Below are 19,912 nucleotides of genomic sequence, written 5' to 3'. Positions count from 1 at the left end.
CCACCATTTTATTGCTTTTGTAATGACAGAAAATACTTAAAGACGCCGGAGATTTATATTGCGAAGATAAAAATTCATGGAGAGGGTTTAAAGGACATACGTACTGGTGTAAAATAATAATAGAATAGTTCAGTCTACGGTGCATAGGTTTGCCCAGTAATTAAGCATATACACTTGGTTGTCTTTTTGAAAGATCCTGAAAAAAATGGATCATTTTCTTTAAGCTAGATGTCAGTGAAGTGTGATTTTAGTAACATATGTTGTTCCTTTTTGAAATTAAGTGGCTTCTCTGGTTTTTAGTTTGTTCAATTTTTTTTAGAAAAAAAAATATAACACACCCAGCAGAATGAAGTGAAGAAAACGATCAAGTATTTAGCTGTTTGTGTCAGTGTTATTCAGCATAGACATCAGTACAAGTTTTACCACACTCCTCTGTGCCTGTTTATGATAAAATATAGTCACATTTGATATTGAGAGTTAAAAACGGATGTTTCTAATCAGTTCGAAAAAAATCTATATAGATACCATTGCACTTATCTAACTAGAATTATTTACATAGACCAGACCATCAGAAGTTTTCCATAAAATAACGTATGATAACAGCAACATAACATAACAACAGGTCAATTTAACAGTTACTTATAAAGTATGGTGCAAATGAAAACGGTTCCAGTATTTATCGGTCAAACGGAAAAAGAATGCGGTGTTTAAATCCAGTGTTGTACGGTGCTCCAGTATTCGAGTCAATAGGCCTTTTTACAACATATATTCCCTAAAATTTACAATAGAAACACACAATTTTGTGTGGAACTTGAATTTATGCCTAACCATAATGTATACACGAGCTCGTAAGGTCATAGAACAAATACATCGTCGTTTTAACACATGTTTTTATGACAAGTACGAGTCATGTTGAGGTAGACACGATCTTTTGTAAACACTATTTCTTCGAAGTATGTAATTTTTTGTGAACTGTGTTGTGCTAGATTAACGATAAATTGTTTCAAAAATTCGATGGAATACTTAAACAATTGGAATAATTTTGCACGTCCAGCAGTACAATATTTTGTAAGCTATTGCCTGCAATTTGGTTATCCCGCCATTAATATTTTGTCCAGAAATATACGGTGTCACGGTCAGAAGTATGATATTTTGACGTTGCGCGGAAAAGTTGTGGTAAACGCACTATCACCGTGTAGTGGGGTTAAATAATGACATTGATTCTTCAGTGGAAAGGTTAATATTTAATGTAAAATATAATATTAAAGATGAAAGATCGAGAGCATTGAAGACAAGCCGCCCTAACAAGATCCTGATCATGTGTAAAACATTGTCCGTCATTATAACTATATAGTTACAACAGAAACACTGATATATTAATGATTTAGTTAAGATATCTGTTGACGTAGCAATGGTTATTGATTGAGTCTGGATTTAACCGGTGCAGATAAATTTTTGAGCGCGATAACCAAATTCACCAGTGCACAAGCTTTTACTCCTAAATAGCTCTATTGAAAGTGCTTTAACTCGTGTAGACAAATGTTGACCGCCATAATGGAAATCACTAACGCATGAGCTTTTTGTCCGAAATAGCTCTATTAAAAGTGCCCAGTCATTGGTCACTTTATTATGTATTTATATTTATCACACACCCGTGCCGATTTTGCGACTCCGTAAATATGGTATTGCACGGCCGTGCATATATTTTGACGTGACGTCATTAGCGTTATAAATACAAACATAGTGTAAAGACGTGCTAAATGTTAGCGTTATACTATAGGCGCGTCAATGAAAAATGACTCTTATTTAACTTTAAACTGTCTTTATTTTGGGTATGTGATAAATAGAATATTAAATTCGTGTAAGTTCATTACTGAATTTATTACACTCGTTGAATAAAATAATATTATGCTCGCCAGAGGCTCGCATAATTTAATTTTATCCAACTCGTGCAATAATTTCAGTATTAAGCTTACACTCATTCAATATCCTCTATAAAGTACTGACACGATTCATACTTTTTCAATTTTCCAATAATAACGTCAGATAAGGGAAACAAAATAATACTTTTGTTACCAAGGAAACTTTACCAAAATTAAGCATGGGTAGTATTTAAGAATGAAGAACACTCAATTCTTATTTACAATATATAGAAATTCATATCAAGCTCTTTCAATGACAGGATAATAGTGAAATCCTTGCAAAGCAAAATATCACCATGAATAAATATCAATGTTAAGTACGCAATTTGAACAAATCAGCCATCAAAGGTACATGTGATTTATAACTAAATACCATGAAAGATTTGCTGAATTCAAGGTTTGATTTGAAACAACCAGCAAGATTTTATTAGTCACCTAGACCTCATGTACGATTTTGAAAATGAAATTATCCTATACCGAGAATCAAATCGCATATACGGCACCTAGCTGTGAAAGGAGCTGGAAAAGAATCATCTGTTTTTTATTGTTGTTTTTTTATAAACAAATAAATAGGTTTATTGCTGAACGTTAGAATTCAGTTTTTTTTTGTTTATATATATATATATAGGAACATGATATGTTTGGGTTGCAAAATATGAAACAAATATTCATGAACGATCACGGTGTTTATTCCACGTTACTGCGTGGTGCAGATAACCAATACAAAAGGCAGTATGTAGGTTTAATTTACTACCTTGTAACTTTTTAAACATTTTATTATTTTCTATGGGATTAAGTGTAGTCAGCTTATTTTAGTGAGGAACCCATATAAAAAGTGTTTACAAAAAAGTGTTGTTTTCTCCCAAATTTGAAACCGCGTTTTTGTTTGATTGTTGAAACGCGCGTAATTCTAATACAAGTACTAGAGTTTTGCCCCTACTCACCAGAATTGAAGTGTTCCAGACTTTATGAAAATAATGTAATGTTTAAAAAAAATGATAGAAAATTGTATTTGGACTGTCTAATGCATGTTTCCTTTTTGGCCCAACGCAAGTTTTAAAAACAACGCAGTTAAATAAAATATAGAAATAGACTTGTCAAATAATAACTAGCAAATGATTCCATTCAATACTCTATCATTAAGTTTTGAATCAAGATAAGGTAAAGAGTTTTGTTATAAATATTTAGATTGTTGATGTTGATTTTCCAGAATAATTATTTTGTGAAAATGACCCAAAATTGAAAAGCATTTAAATCGGGTTAAGACTATCACAAAAATACAATTTTCAACAAGTTTCTGAGTAAATTTCTAAATGATCATTTACACATATCTTCCTCAGATAATTTTATGTACAAAATATAATTTTTATGTTTTTAAGCTATTGTACTTTAGTGGAGTTCCTTTAAAATCATTAAAAATTCAAATGGACTGTTCCAAATCCATTATACTTTTTCCAGAATGTTTATTTTAATTGTGAAAAATGACACAAAATTGAAAAGCGTCGCAATGTTTTTCCCCTCAAACGGACTAAGAACAGCACAAAAATACGATTTTCGATTAATTTCTGAACATTTTTTTTTTTAATTCTCTTCTGTTTATCTTTCTGCCTCGAGAGCCTCACCTGATCTATGTAAAAAAATCAATTGCAATACGTAAATTACTTACTTTGTTTTTTTTCTTTAAAAAAATAAATATAAGCATCAATCTGGCAATCAGGCATGCCGCTTCAAATGTGATGATAAAAGATGTTGAATGTGCAATTGCCAATGATAATCTGTCGCTATAGGCAAGGTTTGGACTTCGTCAATATGAAATGTCTTTAACAAAGTAGCATTCATTATAACAAAGCCCTAGCCAAGTGGGTGATATCAACTATGACTTCTCTCTGTTTTGGCATTTTTGTATGTGTAGTAATTTTTCTAGAGCGTTAACTTTTTACGAATTATTTGACTTAAATGTCGTTATGAAAATATTACAAATTATTATAGTTTTATAGAAGTAAACTTCAAGCATTCAATTTTGTCAAAATTGTGAATGTAACTAAGGCCGGAAGAACCGCTTTGATTATTGCTTTGAAAAATGATGCAATTAAATAAATCTCAAATGTGTCTCCGCTTTCAAAGACTTTCCATTACATATATCTTTATTGAAAACTTCAATATATGTATTTGTATTCACTTAACATTATCTTCATAATTTTTTTTCTTTGTTAATTTTTTTTATCACGATTTACATTTTTTAACTTCTGATTACATTTAATGTTTATTTAAGTCTGCACGAAGGCAGGTCTATCTTTGCACGTGATGTTTTACATGAATAGGTCTATCTGACCAGACTTGTCACGACCTCATAGCGGATTTTCCACAGACACATGGGATTTGGAGCTCAAAAGGCCTTTAAAATCCAAATAAAATGCTTATTTGTCAATCCCAGCACATGTACTGATCATATATATCAAAAAAAACTTACTATAAGCCGTTTTGAAAAAATTCATATTTCAACATCTATAATAATACACAAGATAAACATGTTCGCCGGAAAAAATCCGCACCCCTACCGTCATATAATTACCATGTATTTTATTCCATTTCCAATATTTTCACATAATCCTTTGGTCCATCGACACAGAATATATAATTCTTCACGATGATGGTCAATTTTAAACTTCAACGGTAATATAAACAACGCAACAGCCGAAATAAACATCAAGATTATCGCCGTTTTCCTCCATTTACAAAATCTTTCGATAAATTCGTGGTCGTGGAATGTTTTATGAACATGGTATAAAGAAATAGAAGGAGATCAGCATGTGACATACCGTCAGTACTTTATGGTAAAACAGGGAGATTCCCATACAAAGATAGATAATTATATTAAGATTCTGGGTAAAATTTTTATCATAAGGTAAACAATCCTTATAAAAGAATACTGGCTACTGGTTTCCTATCAGTTTCCGGGCCCTAGCCGTTTTCCGGCCCTTTATCATTTTCGTTCTGTACAGTCTATTTTACCAATAGGACAGCTCTGTTTACCTCATCAAATCAGAGAGACATTTGTTTTCTTTGCAACACAGCAGTTGAAACAGTACAACGATTTATATATTTTGAAGTTACCACAGAGAACATGAGACAAAATTTAAAAAAAGCCACACCTGGGGAATTTTAGTTTAACCCATGCGCAATAACTGAAACCCCATTCCAGGTAAATCAATACTGTTGAACATTATATTTGCAGACGACACGGAAAAGGTCGGGAAGTTCCATTTCTTTCTTAAAAATCATCTTAACATTTCGTACTGGTCCTGAATTATATATATTCAAAATAAAAAGGTCCGAAAAACTGCTATGAAATTTTGAATAAAAGAGAGAACATGTGTTTTACTTAAGCCTATATTCCAATTAAACGCAGCGTATAAGAGCAATATTGAAAACAAGGTAATGCTGGACAGGTACCTAACTTTGTTCTGTGAAAGTTTTACACTCGTCTGTATTTTAGGTGTTAAAATGTACAATTTTGGACCAGAAACTGCTAGGAAACCAGCAAAGAACTACATATATTTGAAAGACTCCGATCTCAAAATTTACGTATTGAAAAAGGAAGATAAGAAAATTTAATAAGAGCGGACAGACTGTGTAACTTTGTAGTATGAGACAGATTGAAAGTGAATATCATTTTTTTTTTCTCTAGTAGATTCTTATCTGCATTTGAGAAAAAAATTAAAGCCATACTGTACACGTACTTTTTTCATAATTTGGCCGAACATAAACTATAACTCCACCACATCCAGCAATACTTTAAATAATTTATCTAAAATAACTCAACAATGAGTAATTTTAAGAAAAGTAACTCAACAATGAGTAAAAAAATTGAATTGAATTGAATTGATTATTCACATATCGATTTATGGAACGTAATTGGACGGGAGATAACGATGAATACAAGAATTGTTTCCCTTTCAAAATGGCGACTACCATTGCAGTGAAAACGAAGCAGAAAACTAAAAGAGGTTTGCTGATTTAAATAAAAAAACTGAGTCGGAAACATTTTTTTTATTATGATATTTTATTGAAGTTAAAACATTCACATTCATTTATCCTAGTAAGATGTTCTTAGATAGCTGTTCAATGACATTTTTTACGCCGGCCCAATATTATTTATTCACGAATTCGAAAACCTAGCTAAACGCCGTTTTCCGGTACTTTCTGTACATAGCTCTGGGGAATTCACCTAATGGAGTGTAATAGCGAACTCGATGTTTTCGGCCTTTTTTAAAATTAAATTGAAATAAAACAGTTATTTCTTTATAAGAAAATAATTAAATATCATTGTATGAATAATTCCATACAAAAAATAAAGTAAATACACAAGTTTACGCTGAAAATAACTTTATTTATTATGGAGGATTCCACTACGTCTGTTTGAATTTTATTGATTTTCATTATAAATAATTTATTTTTTTTGAATTATTTGCAATAGATATTAAAGGAATATTGATAATTTTCAAAAACATCAATTTTATCATCTTAAACGCTTAAATAATATTAGAAAAATAGAAATATCACGTAACTGTGTTATGTACCTCATTTGGTGAAATTCAGTGTTTCTGCCAGAGCGCGTTTTTGCGTTTTTGGCGCACTATTTTCAGCCATGACGCAATGAAATTTAGTTAGTGCGTATTTTGTGACGCAAGAATTTCACCGTCGCTGATTTCAACACAAGTCAGATATACAGACTATAAACCGTCAATTCAGTATAAAAATGTACGGAATGTTTACCGTGGGCTCCACTATAATTTTAATGAGAAATGAAATTTACCGGGTCCGTGGCCCGGCATTTAGCCAATTTCAACTAGTTAATAAACGCTTGCATTTATACGTTGCTGCATATATTGAAAGCGCCCAGACAAAATTATTTATTTTGTTGTCGTCATATTCTGCGAACGAATAACTGTCTGCTGGAAAATGCAGTCTGCGTATATGTTAGTGTTCATCTGTGCTGTTCTACAGAAATTAGAAACTTCGAAGGGAGCAATAGCGACAGGAGAATGTTTCTAATTTCTGTAAAACAGCTAAGGATGAACACTAACATATTTAGTGTCAAGCTTTATTTGGCCCTTGATTACGTCACTAGGCGGTACTATGAAGCACTATGAAAAATAGAAGGCGACTATGAACGAATTTCAATATAGTATCGACTTTCTTTCTTCTATGAAAATTAATACACATAATTTTTAAGAAATACAGCGTTATTATTGGATGACAAATAATCCAAAATAGCAGAGATTGACCAATTTCTTCACGAAAAATATACAAAATATTGTAAATAAAACTTATAAAGTGTTACCTGTTTTTTTTTACATTTTTGTTAAATTTATTGGCATGACCCTTATGAATTTGAAATGACCCCTAAAATATCATACAGGGGGTCATAAAAGACCCTCAGAAAATCAGAGCTGGCAGAAACACTGGAAATTCCCCAGAGCTAAAACGGTAACATACCGGAAAACGGTGTTTAGCTAGGATTTCGAAAAGGTCAATTCAATATCTACAAAATCACTCAGATTACTATAAGGGTTAGGTAAGTGTTATGGGTAAGGTTAAACCAGTGGCTGTTGCTCCTGAGGTCCCAGGTTCGATCCTGGGTAACACCATTGGGATTTTTTAGAGAGTGAGACACTCAGTGTTTCCCACCTAACTAGAGGTGTACTGGTAAGAAAGCATGTATCAGTGGAATTATGGTGGTTTCGTCGAACTACCGGTTCGGCGAACTTATTTATGAAGAGTCAGAAGAGGTGCGAAAGTGGTTTCGTCGAATATTTGTTATAAATTTTAAATCATTATTTGTTTTATTTCCAGGTTTTACTTATATACGTGTATATATTTCTATGATGTTGCTCTTTTTGTATTCACGAATTCGAAAACCTAGCCTAGTGATTATTCTAGCGCGGAATGACAGGGCGCTCCGCCCTGCCCCTTTTTAAGTCCGCCCTTTTGCCTCTAAAACACCGCCCGTATACTTAAATGCGCCCCGCTGCCCTCTTTTACCTATACCCAATCAATATGTATAAGATACACAAAAAACTGCCAATCACTTATATATAAGATAAGATTATGATGTTGACACGCTCCAATATACAAACTGGGTGCCCCACGGCGATAACAATTGACTGACCGATGTGAAGTGGGCCGTGTGAAGCGGCCCCGTGATCAAATTAGCTATGTTTGCTACAGTTTGAAATGATTAGTAAGGAACATTACCGACTGATTGATAATATGTGGTTAAAATGGCAATGATTTACGGAGACAATCAAATTGTAATGCATTCCCTAATTTGTTTGTTCACACGATTGTGTGATGAATGTCGGTAAAAATTCGTATACTTTTGAAACATGCCGCTCATTGGGATAAAAGTACAGGTAATTACATTTAATTGTTTACACATATTAATCTCTATAATTGCGTAAAGAATCTTTAAAGTCATAAGGACGGGTGTTATGGTTTTTATTAGTTAGTTGTTCATTTGAGAAACAAAATGCCATCTGCGAAAAGGAAATTTGCAGAAATTGAAAAAGAGCGTGCGAAAATTCGCAAAACAAACCACAGTATTTCCTCCTGTTTTGGAGCTAAAGAAAGGTACGATAAAAGTTATTCACATTTGCTAAGAATCGATTTTAAATGTGTTTCTCCCTTGCAATTCAACATTTGTATAAGAGGAGGCGACTGAAATAATTTGTGTACGAAGCCACTACACTAGCAGTACGGCCCTGGACTGAAGTACGGTCCTGTACTGCAAGCCGTTCGTTACATAGACTGTTTAGACTAATCGTACGGTAATTTTACAGAAAATAAACAAAGACAATTATGAATAAGCGAATATTTGTCTCTAGCTGTAAGACATTTTAATGAATTGAATGAATTATTAATCTACAGATTAACCGTTTTTCTGCGGTTGAAAGTCGGGAGATTTTTTTTTTTTTTTTTATGAAATAGTACAGAAACAACTACAGTTAGAATCTATTAGTTACCTGTAAAATCATATGTGAAATATCATAATGAATTGCAAGATAATGACAATTTGTAATCAATTTCAATCGATTCGAAATTAGATTTACTTAATAAAGATAAAATCGTTGGTTTTTCTTTGAACATCTCTACAGAGTACAGTACATGATAAATTTACACATACATTGATTTTAGCTAAATGTGACTGTTATTGTGAAATATAAAAGATGACTGAAGTAATTTCAATGACTTGAAATTGTTTTATAACTCAAATTTATTTAGAAAATTAACCAGTCTTGCTATATTATTAAAGAGTGACCCAAAGTAACGAACCAATTATCACTGCTCAAAGTACAGATTCAAATAATGAAACAAATTCCAAGTTATGAAAGTTTTTAACATGAAACCTTAAAATATACATAAAATGTCACTATGTGACAATGTAAATGTAGCCCTGCAATAAAGTCATTGATACAAATATACAGACAGTACAATTCTTTCATTGAAATATAATTTCCATGAGCTTTAAATCTATAAAAATAGGACAGAGGACAGTCATGAGAAAAGTGAACATGAAACCTTCAAAAATACACATGAACAAACAAATATGACATTTTGTTTAAAATTGTTCACAACATTTTTAGCACACACAGAGTTAAGCTGTTCATTGTAACACAATTAAATATATAATTGTCTAATCACTTTTTTGCCTGGGTGGCATACAGAACTATTCACCTTCTTGAGGTACATGCAGCTATTATTTCAGTCACAAACAGTTCTTAGTTTATCCGTCTTGGTTTTAAGCTGTGCCACTTTTTAACAGTTCTTTCAATCATTTCTGTGAATCATAAGAAGCTGATGCACACTATTGACACTATCACCATAAAAATAGAAAATAAACACCACACTGAACCAAGTAACCAGAAAGTGTTGAGATAAAGGGAGGTAATTAATCTGCTGATAAGATATGAGTTATCTGACCATGATTATCATAACGGTCATAAACTATATGTATTGACACATGTTCCACCCTGCCCCTGTTTGATGCCTCCCTGCCCCTTTTTCAAGTCTAGAATAATCACTACTAGCTAAACGCCGTTTTCCGGTACTTTCTGTACATAGCTCTGGGGAATTCACCTAATGGAGTATAATAGCGAACTCGATGTTTTCGGCCTTTTTTAAAATTAAATTGAAATAAAACAGTTATTTCTTTATAAGAATATAGTTAAACATCATTGTATGAATAATTCCATACAAAAAATAAAGTAAATACACAAGTTTACGCAGTAAATAACTTTATTTATTATGGAAGATTCCACTATGTATGTTTTTATTTTATTGATTTTCATTAACTTTATTATAAACAATTTATTTTTTGAAAAATTTGCAATAGAATATTAAAAGAATATTGATAATTTTCAAATACATCAATTTTTTTCACCTTAAATGGTAAAATTAGATAGAAAGATAGAAATATCATGTAACTGTGTTACGTACTTCATTTGGTGTAATTCCCCAGAGCTAAATCCGTAACGTACCGGAAAACGGTGTTTAGCTAGGTTTTCGAAAAGGTCAATTGTGTAATGTTTTATGTAAATATTACTAAATTATACTAAAGAAAATAATAAATAATAGGTTTAAATTTTCGAAATCTTGTCTTTAATTGCATGAAAATGTGTGATAAACCATGATAATTGGCGTGCCCATTATACAATAGATATTGTTTGCACTATATAAATTAAGTTCGCCGAAACCACTACCTGTTTATTATATAAGACGGTAGTTCGACGAAACCACTCTCACCCTATCAGTGCTATACACTGGGCATGTAAAAGAACCAAGGGGTCTATTCAGTAAGACCTAGGGACTGATTCCCGTATTCCCTTGTATCTCATAGCTGTTTCTGAAGTGACTACTAGTTTATAGTCATGTCTACATCCCGCAAAGGGCTTAACATTAATGGAAGATAGGAGCACTTTTAGAATCTGACCGCAGCAAAAGTCTTAAGTTTTAACTAAGCTAAGCTAGAAGGGTAAGGGTTAGACTTTTGCTGCTGTCAGATTCAAATAGTGCTCCCAAAAAGAAAAATTTATGGTTACTGTCACTTTTGTGAGAATTATTTCCCCTTTATCATGTTTTTATATAACATAATTTTTGAAATCTGTAAAAAATATGTTTCATAAAATTATGCAAAGTATGAAACAAAATAGGTTAAATAACTTCTTTATAAATGCTCTAATACTTTATGTGATAAGCCCAAAGGGGCATTTTAACCAGCCTGTATAGACGTTACAGGCTTGTTATAGTTTATGATGGTCAAAACCAAAAAGTAAAAATATCTCAAAGCAACATCATACTTATAGTTATAGGACTTACTCTAGACCAGCTGCACAAAATATCACATAAACAGTATGTTAACTTTCAGTAAAATATGGCTAACAGTAACACATTTTATGTATAATGACTCTGGTTGGTAAATGTCATCATGGTGTACTGACCTTATTTTTGAAAGAAAACATCATGACCTGCAGGTGCCCATTCATTCACTTCATTCATTCAATCAGTCAATCATACATTCAGGAAAGCACTTGACGCCTAAGTATACCAACAACCTTCAGATTGCCAGCTTAATAGGTGTCTCCTTATAAAGATTTAACTGTTCCTCAAATTCACAGTGGTGTGATCCCCCCAAAATAAAGTGATGTGAAGATTATGTTAATTATTTGGCAACAAGAGCCCTTGGTTAAGTAAACTTTGAAGAAATTATTTGAAGTTCTTAATATTATATTACAGTTTTAAAAATATAAGTAAATATCAATTCCCTATGAATCTTTTAAAATGGTGCTTGTAACTGTCATGTAAGTTAACATATTTTTATTGTAGAGCCAACAGCATATAATGAGTTAGCAGTGCGTACAAACAATGGTATATTAGATTATTGTAGAACATCAATGTCTGCACTATCAGGAGCTGCAGCAGGTGTCCTTGGTCTTACAGCACTATATGGATTTGCATTTTACTTCATCATGGCTTTTGTATTATCAGTAAGTATATATCTTATCTTCAAACTTGCCTAAACTAAGGTAGCACTCCACACTAAATTTCAAGTTTCTGTCGTCAATGTCCTACAAGCAATATGTCTGATAAATCTGATCCCAAACTAAACAACCTGGAAAAAGAAAACACATTTTGTTAAGAACATATATGTCATACCATTGCAAATCTGTAATGAAATCATCCCATGTGCAACAGTCAGGCAGTTAAAAAAAATCCAATTCATTCCGTAAAAGCCAAAAATCTATAGTGGTCCGAGACCCAAAACAACATTTTTCGTACCTCCGGCAAAAAATACCTGCAAATATACGGTCTACAAAAACTCAGTCACTGCTTTAGCAACTCCCTGTGCATGCAAAATATCACAAAGAAATAGGTGCTTGGCCTTGTAGATTTTTTGCTATTGCTGAAAGTTTGTACCCCCCTGTAAAATTACTTTTTTTCACCGAGCATGCTGTTTAAAAGCAATGTTTACAAACAATGGCGACCTTGACATCAATAATTATCAGCATGTGATTTCTAACCATGTTTTCGAATTTGCCAATGATCATATAACATGTCACAAAAACAAATTTCATGCTGAAAATGCATTTTAAAGACAACCAGTCATTTAAATCCACAATAGTCACTATATCCATGAAATCCTCCTGGCCATTCGAAGCTGCGGCTTCATTTAGTGTGGTGTGCTGCCTCAACATTACAAATTAGAAATGATTAATAGAGTTATAGACTTTCAGAGCTGTGTAGTTTTTGACTTTCAGAGCTGAATGTGTATTTGGTGTGATTCTTTTAACTTAAAAACAAAAATCCATTTACACTGAATAATGATAATGCAGCAAAAATATATGTTTAATACTGAGAAAAATAAAAGAATACACCCGCTAGTATACATTACATTGACTTATTGTGAATGTTCTGTTACTCATCTCAAAGCTCATTTTGCAAGAAGAAATTCCAGCATTGATTTAAAATTTTACATAATTTCCCTTTTTTACTTAAAGAACTGTCAAATACTAATTTCTGATCATTGTTGAAATAATGATGAGTGTTCCCGGCCAAGTCATTAAGATGATCCACTTGCCCCTCATCCCGAGGAGTTCAAACAATTTTTTCATGTGAGGAAGCTTTCCAGCAAGCTGACTGTTATTCTACTTGGGTACCTTTCCGTGTTATTCTACTTGGGTACCCTCCCGTGTTATTCTACTTGGGTACCCTTCCGTGCCAGAAATAATGCACTTAGGGGAAACTGATGTCTTCCTCCTCCAGCAAGGCAGAAAAGCTGCTATATGACCTTTTTAGCTCACCTGTCACTTTGTGACAGGGTGAGCTTTTGTGATCGTTTTTCGTCCGGTGTCCGTCCGGCGTCCGTAAACTTTTACTTTAAATGATATCTCCTCATAAAACCACTAAGCCAATTTCATCCAAACTTCACAGGAATGTTCCTTTGGTGATCACCTTTGAAAATTGTTCAAAGAATTTACTTCCATGCAGAACTCTGGTTGCCATGGCAACCAAAAGAAAAAACTTTAAATATCTTCTTCTAAAAAACCAAAAGAGCTAGAGCTTAGATATTTGGCATGAAACATCTTCTAATGGGTGTCTACCAAGTTTGTTAAAATAAAAGCCCTGGGGTCAAAATTGCCCCGCCCCAGGGGGTCATTGATTTTTCCTATATGCATATAGTAAAAACTTAAAAATCTTCTTTTAAAGAACCCAAAGAGCTAGAGCTTAGGTATTTAGCATGAAGCATGTTCTAATGGATGTCTACCAAGTTTGTTCAAATATAAGCCCTGGGGTCAAAATTGGCCCCGCCCCGGGGGACATTGATTTTCCCTATATGTGTATAGCAAAAACTTAAAAATCTTCTTCGAATAGCTGAATAGCTAGAGTGTAGATATTAAGCATGAAACATCTTCTAGTAAGTGCCTACAAAGATTGTTCAAATAAAAGCCCTGGGGTCAAAACTGGCCCTGCCCCAGGGGTGTCATTGTTTTTAAATATATTTGTAAAAAAAAAACTTAAAAAACTTCTTTTAAAAAATCCAACGAGCTAGACCTTTGATGTCTAGCATGAAACATCTTCTAATGGGTGTCTACCAAGTTTGTTCAAATAAAAGCCATGGGGTTTAAACTGGCCCCGTAAAGATGATGCCTTTGTTGTATGTTACTTCTCATTCAAATTATTTTATAATTATTTTCAGTTTTTCTTGATGACCAAAGCTGGTACAAGTTGGAACAAATATTTTATATCAAGGCGTGATCTTGTCACAAAAGGTCTATTTGGAGGCCTTTTTGTATCCTTTAATAATATATAGGCGCCAGTAACTGGATGGGTGATTATGTAACGTTTGTTTACCATAGGTCACCATACCCATTACTTAAAATATTTTTTGTTAATTTTTCATTATTTCTTTCAATATACATGTACCATACTGTCCAAGACTAGAGAATGTTGATTAATTGTCTCCAATAACAGAGTTAAAAAATGAGTTAAGACTGTTCAGAACATTGAATGAAAATTAAATTCTTCAAGGTAAAACTTTCCTTTGAATCATATAGATATTTATATAATAGCATATATATTTTAGTTTATGCAGTCATAAAATGTTTTATTCTTTACAGAATAGTTAAATACTTCACAGTATGGAAAGAACTTTATACATTTTCTGGTAATGACACATTCTTATATTTCTCTTTTAATTAAAGAAAAGAAAAATGTTTTTTCCTTAACATACATTTATCAGACGTATGTGTTGTGTTGGACATTTTTGTATGGGATGGTGCATGTGTACTGAGAGTGGAGAGATAGAACAACAGACAGATATTACTCTAGAAGAATGATGTTGGAACAGATCTGTATATACCAGGGACTACAACACAACACATTCTTAAATTATATTGTACTAAATTATCTTTTATTGTGAGATTTATAATGATTCATTGCAGGAATTTTAACGAAAGTTACATTTATTTCTAAACTGTGTTTCAGTAAAGTGTTGTTATTTATCGATAATCTAAATATGAATGAAATTGATAATGTTCATGTCAATCATTAATGATATTGAACATTTTGACATTCAGTTTGGAAATGTCATATTTTACTGCACTTTATTGGACAGTGATAACTGATAAATATTTTAAAGGTCATGATATCAGAAAAATCAAAAACAGCATTTCTATGCCTTTTTAATGAAAACTGGAAAACAATGAATCTTTTGGTGAAAAAATAAATATACAAACATAGATCATGTACCATTATGATTTTCTAAAGGGTTGGTTGGTGATTTCACATACAGATATTTTGTATGTAAGATAAACAGCAATTTGTTGGGAGGACATGTTCAGACCTCTTGAAATATTACTTTTATACATGTTACTCCTATTTCAAGTTAAAGACTATATTCAATTAAATGCTATTAAGACTGCATGTGTTTTGATAATGATATATGTATAAAAAATTCACAGTTTTTAATAATTGGTATTTCAGACAAAATGATAGTGAAGTCGATTAAAATAAATTCAGTTCTTTAACCTGCCGGGACTGACTGTGATCAGCCTTTGTCACTTGCCAGTATAGAGCCAGGCCAGTCTGAACTTCTATGCAGTCTGACCAGGCTCTAATATTGTTGATAACTCAATTTTTGTATTTCTAAGTAAAGCTGTTGCCATATGACCTATACTGTGTTGGTGCAACGTAAAACCCAACTAAACAAATAATTGTTACCCATTAAACTTTGAATAGACTGTTCCAAACGTTATTCAAGGGAAATCCGTTATACACTGTAGGTTAAAAAAGTTGTATGTTAAAGATAAGAAGATGTGAACTTTAGTCAGATTGTTGGTGAACTTACATGGCTGTCAGTAACAATCATACTTCATCATTGTGACAACTTTGATTGTCTCCTCACTAAAAAATTGTAATTCATTTCTTGTGCAATGAGTAAATGTTGTTGATACATTTTGTATTTATAAAATTTTATGTATATAAGATATGATGATCCTGAATAAATCTGAAAAGAAAGAACAATTTTCCTTATTTCTTTTGTCAAACATGTTATATTTATTTATAATGTGCTAGTTCACCATATTGGCCTTTACTGATGTCATATTTTACATGATTTGCTGCAAAGATTTAATTGGATATTTTTTAAAACTTAAACCATATTAAAAAAACCACATTCTAATGGATATTGACAATAATATTTTCGTTATGAATGACTTGTGGGTTGTATGTGGTGTTTGCAATGTTTGAATTACTTTCTTTATTCACTTAATAATACATTTTGTATTTTACTTTTAAATACATTTTCGAAAGTTTTTAGCTCACCTGAGCTAACTCAGGGTAAGCTTTTAGGAGCGTTGAATGTAATCAAACTTGGTCAGGATGCTTGTCTAATTAATTGCTGGAATGAGTTCAAACATGGGTCATTGCGGATAAAAAACTATGTCACAGGACATAAAAAAAATTTTGTTAACACTCGAGTGGCTACTGTTTTAATCCAAATATGCTGAAAATTGGTCTGAAAGTTTGTTTTGATGATTTCTTGGTCAACTTCGAATATGGGTCACCTAGGATCAAAAACTAGGACACACTGCCCAAATATGGAAAAACCTTGTTAACACTCTAGAGGTCACATTTTTGACTCAATAACATCAAACTTGGTCAGGATGCTTGTCTATGTAATTGTTTAGATGAGTGAACATTCTCGGATGAAAAACTAGGTCACATGAGCTAAAAATAGAAAAATCTTGTTAACACTCCAGTGGCTACTGTTTTGATACAAATATTCTTGAAATTGGTCTGAAAGTTTGTTTTGATGATTTCTAGGTCAAGTTCAAATATGGGTCATCTGGGGTCAAAAACTAGGTCACACTGCTCAAATTTGTAAAAACCTTGTTAATAGTGGTCACATTTTTGACTCATTTTTCATCAAACTTGGTCAGGATGCTTGTCTAAGTAAATGTTCTGATAAGTTTGATTGGTCAGGTGATTGTCTAGGGCCATCTTGGCCCTATTGTGTGAAAATGAGTATGAATCTGGTGGATTGCTGCTTTAAAGTGATTGTCTGTTAAGCTGAAAGTACTTGTGTGCAATGCTGAATACTCTTAGCATAATCTGCACTGCTACAGGTGATCATGTGTTGACAATTACTGAATATTCAGCTGAGAGGACCTAGTGACCAATAATGGCAAGAGCCAAGTAGTGTTACTACTGTCGTTATGTGCATGTATGTGTTTCAAAACCTTATTGGGTCCATAACTCTGTCATGCATTAAGGGATTTTAAAACATTTTAGCAAAGATATTAAGCATGCTGAGATGGTGTGTCATGGGCAAGACCTAGACCTCTAGCTGTAAGGTCATAGTTTGAGGTCTAAGACCAGCAGTTAAAAAATTGTGTCCGGTCCATAACTTTGTCATAAATCAAGAATTTGAAATAACTTGACGCAAATGTGTAGCATGATAAGACCATGTTTCATGTGCAAGACCTAGACCCCCAGCTTCAAGTCACACTGAGGTCAAAGGTCAGCAGTTAAAATATCTTGTCCGGCCCATTACTCTGTCATGTATCAAGGGATTTTGAAGTCAGTTGGTAAGTGTTAAGCATAATGAATGGTCTGTCATGCACAAGCCCAGACCCCTGCCTTCAATGTGAAGGTCAGACTTAGAGGTCAAAGGTTAACAATTACAAAAAATATTGTTCGCTCTTTATCGGTCAAGCATCAAGAGATTTTCAAAACAAATTAGCACAAATATTTACAGCATATCATGTCATCCGGCTCACCCATGCATATGTTGGAAAAATATGTCTAGCTCATAAGTCTATCATGCATCAAGGGATTTTTAGCTCGACTATTTGATGAGAAGTAGAGCTATCCTAGTCACCCGAGCGTCAGCTTAACCACGTATGTTAAAGTTTGCGTACCACCTCAAACATTTCAAAGTCCACAACATACGGCTTTGAAACTGTGCACACTTGTTAACCATCATGCCCCCATTTGTAGACAGGAGGAGGTAACTCTATCAAGCATTTTGACAGAATTATGCCCCTTTTTTGACTTGGAATTTACCGTACATTAAAGTTGGTGTACCACCTCAGATATTTTCCTATTCCAACAAGTTGAAATTTTTTACACTTCTTTGAGAGAATAATAGGACTCTCTCCAAGGCCTATAATTGTAACATGGATTTGAAAAAAAAATGGCCCATTTGTGAATTTGGCATTAGATAAGATGCAAAAAAATGTCTATAAAACAAGTCAAATAATTTACACAAGTTTGATTAGGCTTGTATGAAATGATGAAGATATTTGTATAATCAGTTAAATTATTTACTACTGCCTATTTAGTATTTCTTTTAAATTACCTCATTATTATGATGAATATCAATAAAACATTTATTTATCTAGATCTACCATTTTCAACATAAAACTTTTAATGTCTGCTACATGTATACTAGTATCATATATGATTACCCTAATCAAGTAGATAAAAAAACAATTATTTTCTATGACAAAACACATAAAAATTTTATTAAATTTACTATACAGTTACAGTAATGTTATAGAATTTTACAGACTAATTAACACATATTGTGTAGACCACGCCTTTAAAATCCAAATAAATTTTTACATGATCACATGTACTGATCATATATATAAAAAAACTTAATAGAATCTATAAGCCGTTTTGAAAAAAATTCATATTTCAACGTCTACTGTATAATAATACATTATTATATTATTATTAGTGTATTATTATAGACGTTGAAATATGGATTTTTTTTTAAAACGGCTTATATTAAGTTTTTTCAGAAAAATCTCTAAATACTGCTTTAAAGTTATTAAGTAAGTTTACAGAAATTTCTGGATTAAAGATAAATTTTGACAAAACTAAGGTTATTTGGATAGGCTCTCTTAAATATAGTACTCGGTCCATTAAGACAAGATGGAAATTAACTTGGGGTGATACTCAGTTCAAATTGTTAGGTTTAATATTTGATGTTGATTTAGAAAAAATGATTGACTTAAATTTTAATGAAAAACTTCAAAAAGTAAAAAATAGTATCATTCACTGGAAAAAGAGAATATTAACTCCAATAGGAAAAATTGCTGTTATTAAGTCAATATTGCTTCCTTTATTTACTCACTGTTTCACAAGCCTACCAACACCAAATACTGTATTTTTGAAAACACTTAATGACTTGTTTTATGATTTCATTTGGGAGGGCAAGGCAAAAATAAAACAATCAGTACTTATTAAAACATACATAGAAGGTGGTTTAAACATGGTTGATATTTACAGTTATATTCATAGTTTAAAGATAAAATGGTTTAAAAGATATGTTAGTAATAGCAAAAGTAAATGTTATAAGCTAGTAAACACATTGTTTAGTATTGATAAAATTTTTAACACTGGAAAGATGTTTTGTAATTTGATTATTAGTAAAATAACAAATTCTTTCTGGATTGATGTTTTAAAAGCTTATATGGTGTTTGTAGATAAACTTTGTATAGATAATATAGAGCAAGTATTACATATGCCACTTTTTTACAATCACAACTTTTTAGCAGGAAATAGATATATTTACATTCAGACATTATATAATAAAGGAATCAGATTTGTAAAAGATATTATAAATGAACAGGGTAACTTTGTAGATTTGATATATTTAGAACAGGTCACAGGTAAACCTGTGAACTTTTTACAGTATCATAGTTTAAAACAGGCAATAAAAATGTACATGCAAAAGTTAAATATTTTTATTAGTAACAATTTGCTTAATGTTCAATATCCTATAATAAATTGTTATGTTAAACCTATTTTAACTATGAATAACAATAAGAAATATGTTTATGAAATTATAGCTAAAAATTCAGACATACCTACAAGTCAAGAAAGGTGGAACACATGTTTTAAAGATAATAACATTAATT

At 32.1% G+C, this 19,912-nt stretch overlaps 1 protein-coding gene across 1 annotated transcript; it reads left to right on the top strand.

The window, feature by feature from the left end:
• The first annotated feature begins 5,800 nt into the window (after positions 1-5,800).
• LOC132748581 (ER membrane protein complex subunit 6-like) lies at positions 5,801-15,998 on the top strand. The gene is made up of 4 exons (XM_060738201.1): positions 5,801-5,929; positions 11,808-11,968; positions 14,179-14,271; positions 14,722-15,998. Exons 1-4 carry the CDS (start codon positions 5,827-5,829, stop codon positions 14,770-14,772), a joined length of 408 nt encoding a protein of 135 aa, XP_060594184.1. The 5' UTR covers positions 5,801-5,826; the 3' UTR covers positions 14,773-15,998.
• The last annotated feature ends 3,914 nt before the right edge of the window (positions 15,999-19,912 follow it).

This window comes from Ruditapes philippinarum, unplaced genomic scaffold, assembly GCF_026571515.1.
Source record: "Ruditapes philippinarum isolate M1 unplaced genomic scaffold, ASM2657151v2 ctg1019_1_1_1_1, whole genome shotgun sequence".
Lineage (NCBI taxonomy): Eukaryota > Metazoa > Mollusca > Bivalvia > Venerida > Veneridae > Ruditapes > Ruditapes philippinarum.
The sequence above is the reverse complement of the archived record's forward strand: the minus strand, read 5'-3'. Positions and strand labels throughout refer to the sequence as shown.

Bases quoted from the DNA above. Each gene is read 5' to 3' on its own strand.
- LOC132748581 (XM_060738201.1), top strand. From the start codon at position 5,827: ATGGAACGTAATTGGACGGGAGATAACGATGAATACAAGAATTGTTTC. The intron at 5,930-11,807 runs GTTTGCTGATTT...TTTTTATTGTAG, and splicing joins GAAGCAGAAAACTAAAAGAG to AGCCAACAGCATATAATGAG. The intron at 11,969-14,178 runs GTAAGTATATAT...AATTATTTTCAG, and splicing joins TCATGGCTTTTGTATTATCA to TTTTTCTTGATGACCAAAGC.